The sequence below is a fragment of the Chiloscyllium plagiosum genome, chromosome 17 (assembly GCF_004010195.1).
Source record: "Chiloscyllium plagiosum isolate BGI_BamShark_2017 chromosome 17, ASM401019v2, whole genome shotgun sequence".
Taxonomy (NCBI): domain Eukaryota; kingdom Metazoa; phylum Chordata; class Chondrichthyes; order Orectolobiformes; family Hemiscylliidae; genus Chiloscyllium; species Chiloscyllium plagiosum.
The window spans coordinates 29019888-29029551 of record NC_057726.1 but is presented as its reverse complement, the minus strand read 5'-3'; the positions used below and the strand labels follow the sequence as shown (position 1 = coordinate 29029551).

Here is a 9664-nt window from a genome sequence, read left to right as displayed (position 1 = left end):
TTCCTGGAGTTAACCCATCTATGTGACTGTATTCTCCCTTTCTATAACTGCCATCCATCACATCCCCTTGCTCTTGTAAATTCCTCATTGCCTCGAACTGTCACTCCAACTGATCCATTAGATCTGATAGCATTCGCAACCAAAAAGGTATTTATTGCAGATATAATCCTCAGTAACATTGAAACTCTCCCACATCCGACAAGAAAAGCATATCACTGCTCCAAGCTAACTTAATACTAGGGCTGAGACTGTTTTCTCTGGAGTATCAGAGGCTGAGGGGTGACCTTATAGAGGTTTATAAAGTCATGAAGGACATGGTTAGGGTAAACAGAAAAAGTCTTTTCCCTAAGGTGAGGGAATCCAGAACTGGAGGGCATAGGTTTAGGGGTAAAATATAAAAGAGGCCTCAGGGGCAACATTTTCACGCAGAAGGTAGTATGTGTATGGAATGAGCTGCCAGAGGAAGTGGTGAAGGCTAGTACAATTGTAACAGTTAAAAGGCATCTGGATGAGTATGAATAGGAAGGGTTTGAAGGAATATGGGCCAAGTGCTGGCAACTGGGACTAGATTGGGTTGGCATATCTAGTCGGCATGGACGAGTTGGACTGAAGAGTCTGTTTCTGTGCTGTACATCTCTATGACTCTATAATGAAAATAAATAGTTCTTTTGGGAATAAAGGTGATAAACATATCAATATCCAGGAAAAATGCAGAAAATTACTGAGGAAGCAATAAACACATTATTTCCCAAGGTCCACAGAAGCTGTATCTATTTATACACCACTAATTAAAGTGGAGGTGGGGAGCACTGATCCATTAACCTGACCACTAAATAACTGAATATTCAAAAGGTATAGGTCAATTATGGAGAAATGGCTGCTCAGAAGTTCCACATACGCCAATTAGTACAATGACCTTGTTCCCTGCATTGATTTACAGGCTTGGAAGCCGCTGCTGCACACCGACTTCGGAGGTGCCCGCAGCAGTAAAATAATTAGAGCAAATAATGACGTTGATAAAATGATCATGTCAAAGGACCAGCAATCCAGAAACTCAGGTTATTGACTTATGGTTGTCAGTTTACATCATGGCAGCTAGTAGAGTTTAATTTCAAACAGTAAATAAGGAATATAAGACTAATGTCAGTAATGGTGACCATGACAACTATCACTATCTTGTCATTAAAAAATCCATTTGGTTCACTAATGTCCTTTAGGGAAAGAAACTTGCCATCCTGAATTGGTCTAGACTATATGACTCCAAGATAGAAGTCAGAGGGTGCTGGAGGAGGGTTGTCTTTCAGACTGGAGGCCTATGACCAATGGTGTGCCACAAGGATCGGTGCTTGGTCCATTGCTTTTTGTCATGTATATACATGATTTGGATGGGGGCAATGGAGGTGTAGTTCGACACCAAAATTGGAAATGTAGTGGACAGCGAAGGTTACCTCTGAGTACAATGGGATCTTGATCGGATGGGCCAAATGGGCTGAGGAGTGGCAGATGGAGTTTAATTTAGATAAATATGAGGTGCCACATTTTGTAAAAGACTATTAAGCAGGACTTATACACTTGATGGTAAGGTCCTGGGGAGTGTTGTGGAACAAAGCGACCTTGGAGTGCAGGTTCATAGTTCCTTGAGTTACAGGTAGATAGGATAGTGAAGGTGGCGTTTGGTATGTTTTCCTTTATTGGTCAGAGCATTGAGTATAGGAGTTGGTAGGTCATGTTGTGGCTGTACAGGACATTGGTTAGGCCACGTTTGGAATATTGTGTGCAATTCTGGTCTCCCTTCTATACGAAGGATGTTGTGAAACTTGAAAGGCTTCAGATAAAATTTACAAGATGTTGCCAGGGTTGGAGGATTTGGGCTACAAGGAGAGGCTGAATAGGATGGGGCTGTTTTCCCTAGAGCATTGGAGGCTGAGGGGTGACCTTATAGAGGTTTATAAAATTATGAGGGACAGGGATACGGTGAACAGACAAGCTCTTTTCCCTCAGGTGGGGAAGTCCAAAACCAGAGGGGATAGGTTTAGGGTGAGAGGAGAAAAATTTAAAAGGGATCTAACGGGGCAACTTTTTTGTGCAGAAGATGGTGCATGTATGGAATGAGCTGCCAGAGGAAGTGGTTGAGGCTGGTACAATTCCAACATGTAAAAGGCATCTGGATGGGTATATGAACAGAAAGGGTTTAAGAGAGATATATGGACCAAATGCTGGAAAATGGGACTAGATTAAGTTAGGTTACCTGGTCAGCATGGATGAGTTGGACCGAAGGGTCTGTTTCCATGCTGTACATCTCTATGACTGTATGACACCGGAAATGAGAACAAGATGTTTTATTGAAATGGCAAACAATTGGAAGATTGGGGGTCATTTCTACAGACAGAAGTATTCTGCGAAGTGGTCTCACAGTTTACATTTGGTCTTGCCAATATAAAGGAGGCTGCATTGTGAGCAGTGAATGTAGCAGACTAGATTGAAAGAAGTACAAGTAAAACACAACTTCACTTGGAAGGAGTGTTTAGGGCCTTGAATGGTGGGGAGGGAGGAAGTGAAGGGCTAACGTTGTACCCTCTACAATTGTATGGAAAGATGCCATGGGGGCGTGAGAAAGTGTTGGGCATTGAAGGAAGGTGTGGTACCTGCACAAGTCTGAAAGTGAAGGGCAAGGGAAGATGAGCTTGGTGGTGGTACCCTACTGAAGCTGGCAGAAATCAATCATGGTTCTTTGAATGTGGAGACTGGTGGGTGGAAGGTGAGGGCAAGGGGAACTCGAGAATTCTAAGCGAATGGGGATGGGAAGTAGGGCAGAGGTACGAGAGGTTGAACACAATTGACAGCCCTAAATCGACCACAGTGGGAGGAATCTCCAGTTGAGGTAAAGAAAGAGGATATTGAAAGGAATATTCTGATGATACCAAATGCGGGAGACGAGTAACAATGAGCTCAAAAAAATGCAAGAGACAGCAGTAGGGCAAATAAAACATCATCAAACAACACCGTAAAAAAAGCCAGCAACAGGAAGTTATGTGGAGACACTGAATTGAACATTTACCCGAGTGTTAATGATATATTGAATTCCAGACTTAATTGAATCCATCTGGATGCTGGACTTCAGATGCTCTGATACAGATACTGAATTTACAGGCAAACCTTTCAGGAATCTAGGAAAAAAGACAAGACTGTAACAGAACAGAGAGAAGCAAATGCAGTTTGTTAAAACTTTTTTCTTCTCCTTCGCAATTATACAGACTTCATCCACTTTTTGTGCACATTCATCAGAAGCAGTCATATTTTCCAAACTAAAAAATGTAAAGAAAAGAATTAGGGCTTGAAGGGAGGTAAATGCTGATTCAAAACATGGAAGAGATCGTGGAAGGACAGCTTTGTAGCCATCCCAGGAATCCTATTAACTAACTTGCATACTCCCCATCCTCCCTACCTCCCCATATATAACAAGGCTAAGATTTTGAGACAATGAGACGTTTGATGAATGAATATATGAGGAATATCATACAAAAGGCATTGTCAAACAAAACTGTTTCCTTAGGCCTACATGTTAATGAACAATATTAAGGTTAATAATAGTTTGAGTGTACTGGTATGAAAATATTTTAGTTTGCTGCTGTTGTTGTTGCCTTATCTACTCTTGTCAGGAGATCCGCTAACATGGTATACTCCAAGTGTTTAACTTACCCTACCTTCACACACCCACTGTAGGCCATCAGCAACCATCTGTGATACCCAGCATCCAAGTGAGCCTAAGTCGACCCCTCCTTCTATTGCCCTTCACGCTTCCCTCAGCAACATGCAAGCTTAACTTCAAATTAAATCTAGAATCTAAATGCTCTGACTTGTATAGTTCTAATGAAGGGTGACAGACCTGAAATATTACCTCTTATCTCGCCACAGATACTGCCAGATCTGTTGACCATTACCAGCATTTTCGACTTTGGGTATAATTAAGAAGTGAAACTATTTAATGCCAAGGTTTTAAGTGTACTTAGCACAGCATTTAATTATTGCAGTTTAAAAAAAGAGAACGTTTCAAGAGAAAAATGTTATCAAAATTATTTTTCTAAATTAATTCAGTATCCAACAGAAGATTACTTAACGGTATTGACAGGGCAACAGGGTGGGGTGGGGGGGCGCTGCAATTTCATATATCAGTGCTACAACATCTTGCCTTTTTGTAGTTCACATAACTTCTAGAGATAATTTGACAAAATGGTGTTAAAGTTATTAAAATTGAAGTAAAATAGGCAGATACTCAAATTTGAAATTAAAAATAAGGAGCAGGAAGCATTGGCAGAGAAAAGGGTTTATGTTTCAAGTTGATAACCTTTCAACAGAACCCTTCTCTCATGTTTGTGCACTTTAAAATAAAGCTTTAGTTTCTTTTTCAAGTCAGGTTAATTATTCTGCAAGATACTTGTGCCCTTTTTACATAATTGCCTCTTTTCAAAATTGAAGGCTGCTTTTAATTTTAAAATTTCAAGAAATCAGTTTTCTTTATTTATTTCCCCCTTCAATTATTCAGAAAACAAGCCAACTTGAAAGTTTGCCTCTTTAGCTTGCTTGCTTTTTGGAGCCAGTATCCCACAATGCAGTCCTTGTTCAGCCCAATTCTGCTTTTGTTTCATATTTCCTTGTAGCTTTTGATAACTCATTCTGCTGCCATTATCACTGTTAATTTTGCTTTTTAGTTAGGAATACCAACAGTTCAGCTTCTTTATCAGCGTCACTTGCAATGCCTTTTTATTGGCTATGGTGTTGCAAATTTCTTTAAATATTCATTGTGCTTTTGCTTGAATCAATTAATTGTATAGTTTGAATTTTTCAATAGTCCCATTTTTCTCCATTGTATTTTTCAGCAGTCAGCATTTTTGTGTTTTTAGCATTTATAAAAGCCCTTACTCCTTTTTTACTTTTAACTTCATTATATTTTAATCACATTTTGTTTCATCTCCCCCTTTTTTGCTATTCTTCTGTCTTTTGTGCTCAATTTGGATTTTTCAGAGAACTGGAGAGGGAACAGCTACATCATTCAAAGCCCTCTACAAACACTCATTATCATGGGAATCTTGTTTGCACATTGCATCTCGCATTGCTGAAAACATTCGAGACAGGATGTGCCTGCTGTAAGCCACTTCTCAAAGCACACCTTGCTTCATTCTGCTATTTAATACATAGGAACAGGAGTAGGCTATTCAGCACCTCACGCCTGTTCCACCATTCAATGAGATCTGTGCTGATTTGTGGCCTAACCTCATATACATGCCTTTGGCCCATGTCCCTTAATACCTTTGCTTAAAAATTTATCTATCCCTGGTTTAAAGTTTACAACTGATTTTGCATCCAGTGCCATTTGTGGAACAGTGTTCCAAACATCCACCACCCTGTGTGTGGAGAAGTGCTTCCTAACCTCTCTAGGTCTGGCTCTAATTCTCAGATTATGGCCCTAGTTCCAGAATCAACAAGTGGAAATAGTTTACCTTCATCTATTCTGTCTTTTCCTGTTAATATCTTGAAGACTTTGTTCAGATCACTCCTTAAATTTTTAAGTTCGAGAGAAAGTATGCCTAATTTGTATAATCTCTACTCACAATGTAATCCCCGAAGAGACAAGTATCATTCCTGTAAACTTACGTTGTACTCCCTCCAAAGCCAATATATCCTCCCTAAGATGTGATGCCCAAATCTGCTCACAGTTCACCAAGTGGCGTCTAACCAGGGTTTGCTATAACTGCAGCATAATTCCTGCATCTTTGTATTCCAATCCTCTAGATATAAAATCCATCATTCATTATTTTTTATGATTATTTTCTGCACCTGTTTGTGACATTAAAAATCTATGCCCCTGAACCCTTTAAGACCATAAGACCATAAGACATAGGAGTAGAAGTAAGGCCATTCGGCCCATCGAGTCCACTCCGCCATTCAATCATGACTGATGCGCATTTCAGCTCCACTTACCAGCGTTCTCCCCGTAGCCCTTAATTCCTCTAGACAACAAGAATCTATCAATCTCGGCCTTGAAGACATTTAGCGTCCCGGCTTCCACTGCACTCCGTGGCAATGAATTCCACAGGCCCACCACTCTCTGGCTGAAGAAATGTCCCCGCATTTCTGTTCTGAAATGACCCCCTCTAATTCTAAGGCTGTGTCCACGGATCCTAGTCTCCTCGTCTAACGGAAACAATTGCCTAGCATCCACCTTTTCCAAGCCATGTATTATTTTGTACGCCTCTATTAAGTCTCCCCTTAATCTTCTAAACTCCAACAAATACAATCCCAGTATCCTCAGCCGTTCCTCATATGTTAGACCTAACTGCATATCTCCCCAACCCTTTCCAGCTCTTAACTTCACTTTATGCCCCTATTGATCCGGGCATAAACTGCAAGCAACTGCACGCAATATTTCGGGGGAACCGAATGAACAAATGAAATAAACGACTGGAGAAAGCCACAGAAACCTGTCGTTTCCAATAAAACATCTTTTGCTCAATCCTGCGCTGTGCACTTATCCTGAGCCCGATGCTCCAGTAATCTCTTGTCCGTGTCAGTAAAAGCTGCTCCACGAGGATTAATTACAGAACAGGTGCATCTAAATGGATTGAATTGCTTGAAGATGTAGACCATGGGATTGAGCACTTTCACCCAAAACAGTGACTGCAGCAGTACAGAATGAACAGTGCAAATGTGAGTATTATATTGCGCAGTACCTCAGTGAAATGGGAGGGTGGACGTTTAGGCAAGTTAGTTCTTGTGGGAGGGAGAGGTTACTCCGATAAAGGGTGGTTATGATATGTGAAACGCAAAGATGTGAGACAGCGGGTGTTTGAAGAAGGAAACTGATCACCACGAAGAGTATTTTTATGTAAAAAATAGATTGATTTTCCCAGCGTTTGCTAAGCACATATTACATGGAGTAAAACGGGAAAAATGCCGATTGCTGTGACAGTGATTCGAGCAGAACTTGCTGTGTTTACAATGCCAAGGAAGAACCATTTCATGATACTGGTGCCACATGGAAAATCACGATGCAAAAAGCAATAAGGATCATGGCAGAGATTATGCCAGGAACAGAACCACTCGCACAAAGGAATACTTGTGAAACAGTGACTGAGATGTGGGAACTCAGATTCGGTTGAATCTTTCACTTCTGTGTCCCGAGACACTGTAGTGATTGCAACACTGAGGTTGTCGGATATTACGTTTGCGAGATATCTACAAAACTTCAAATGATCGCAAAGGTCGTTACTGTAATCGAGACCTCAGAAAATTAACTGGTATATCTGATGTGGTGATTAGGCTCACGTTCACGTCAGTTATGCTGAAGAATTGGATACGAAATTCATCAGATCAGCAGTGATAACATTGAATGACTGACCAGTCAGAGTGTGAATGGAAGCTTCATGAGGACATATCGATCCAATTCATGATGATGTGTCCAGTGGCCAATATGTCATTTCCATTGGAATGCGCTGCAGTGGAAATTCAGACTGAAGTCATGGGATCCATACTTGCTGCCACGCAGCTTCAGACTGTTGCCACCAAGACTGTGAGTTTCACTTCTAAAGAGCAGGCAGATTCTCACAGCTCTCCAGCAATTTGTCCTCTATCAGATGATTAGAACTGCTGAGGCAGTGACCCAGGGAGTGGCAGTGGTTCTGTGGTGCATATACTTAATGTTATCCCTGAAGATGACAACATTCCTGTTCCCATCACTATTGGTCCTTCAGTGCCTTTTCTGGTACCTTTCAGCCAGCCAGCCAGTTGCCATCTATGCTGAAGTGGTATAGTCTGAAGCACAGCCTTCAAGGTCTAGAGCTGCTCAAGATCTTAGTGCAAGGCCACTAGAGACTCCTCTAGTGAGGTCAGCAAGTTGCCAGCAGCCACATTGAAAGCAGTGTGTTTGAGTATGAAAACCAGGTAACATCTGCTAGGCAAGAACCATGGAATCCAGAAAAGGCGCACAATTGAGTTTTGTAGGAATTATTTGAAGTGTATTTGGTGAAGTAGTTATGATACGGTATTTTTCTTTGTTGCTAATACTTCTCAGGATTTTAGCCAAGATGATCATGATATATAGCCAATGGAAAAAAGATGGTGGTGAACTCTGAAGCAATGCCAAGGGTGGAATGACATTATAAAAACACCAGAATTGCATTTGCCAGTCAGAGATCCTCAGTAACCTCCCTCTCGCCTCTTGTTCCAAGGTGGCCTCCAAACACTTGGTGCTAAAGGCAAGGCCCTCATTGTTTACTGATCTGCTGCTTCCTCCATAGTCTAAGTTGAAACTCAACACACCTTGGTGAGTGCTGAAAAGCAACCCCCAAAGCAGACAAGGCAGCAAAAGTTTTTTTCTTTGAAAACAGGCTGCCACTGGTTTTCTCCATAACGTACCTTGTGGCTGCAAGGTACTTGTTATGGATGTGTTGTCCTTGCATGGTTAGGTGATGGACAGGGCCATAAGCCAGATGTGGTCAGTTTGCCTTTTCACCAAACACCTTTGTTTCATCATGGAGCCCGAAAGATGGTGAAAATGGCTGTGGGCCTGAGTGTGAAGACAGCAAGATTTCTGATGGTAGGCACTCACAAACATGATCTGGCCATTGTTACATATCAACAGCAATTTTCTTGTAGTTCTTGTATATTTTCCTGTTTACATGTAGTCCATAACCCCTCAAACAAATTCCCATTCCCCATCCCCAAAATACCTCCAGTCTTGTTCGGATCCTCACTGTCCCTTCACTTTAATTGTAAATTCCTAAACCAATTACTTCCCAAAAATAAGTGATATTTTCATTACCAGTGCACTCTCAACTCACTTTCCCAACATACTTAATTACTGTCATGTCCTTCATAAATCCTCAAACAAAATTGCTTCATTCAGGAACAGCACTTGTACATAATTGTTTGCCTCAAGTGACATAAACACAGAAAATGTTGGATGTGCTGAACAGATCCAGTCCCTCAAGAAACAGTTTAATTTAAAATAATTTTCTTCAGAACCTGTCCTGAAACATTAGATTGAATTTCACCAGCAAATTTCCAAGTATTTTGGCGAGTTTCATGGAAGAATTCTATTCACAAGCCCTAATGAGATTTCTCACACTATTCTCGGAAACTCACCTTACCAGCAGTGCACCACACCTCTATGGTGCACAGTTTATCCTATCTCCCCTCTCACTAGAAGTACTTGCCATTGCTGGAATTTCCCTGGATTCCTTGTGCCTGTACCATTTTTAAACCCCAGCCAGAAAGCAGATCAAGTGATGCAGGCGAGGAGTTCTCGTTTGTGCACAGATTGGGAGAGAACTGAAAACTCATATAGCTGACACATTATTGCAAATACTAGTGCACATTTTCAGATGTATTGCTATTGAAGAACAAGGTACACAGCTTACCCTTGCTTAGTCTTAACTCATTTTAGAACCCCTTGTCTAAGGGAGGGCTACATACCCCCCCCCCCCGCAATGTGTAGCCTAACATCTTCGCATTGTTCAATGTGAGACCATCGCATATTGGAAAGCCTACTGATCGTTGGAATCTTTCACTTTTATTCAGCAACAGCCAAAGAATGTACAAATAAGCAGAAACTGCAATTACATCTGGGAACAAATAGAGACTGCTTGCCATTCAAGTAGCAACAAAC

The 9664-nt window shown here is 41.2% G+C and overlaps 1 protein-coding gene across 10 annotated transcripts in view; it reads right to left on the bottom strand.

The window, feature by feature from the left end:
* Nucleotides 1-9664, bottom strand: part of mvda (mevalonate (diphospho) decarboxylase a) — a 44815-nt gene that overhangs the window by 5144 nt on the left and 30007 nt on the right. For 5 of the 10 annotated variants that reach the window (XM_043706752.1, XM_043706756.1, XM_043706753.1 and 2 more), the window contains one exon: nt 3059-3167. The exons of 2 other annotated variants lie outside the window; for them this stretch is intronic. In XM_043706752.1, the coding sequence (XP_043562687.1) occupies nt 3059-3167 (109 nt within the window). Of the gene's footprint in view, nt 1-3058; nt 3186-9664 lie in introns of those variants that run through there. 3 more of the 10 variants (XM_043706754.1, XM_043706759.1, XM_043706760.1) reach the window with 3 other exon arrangements.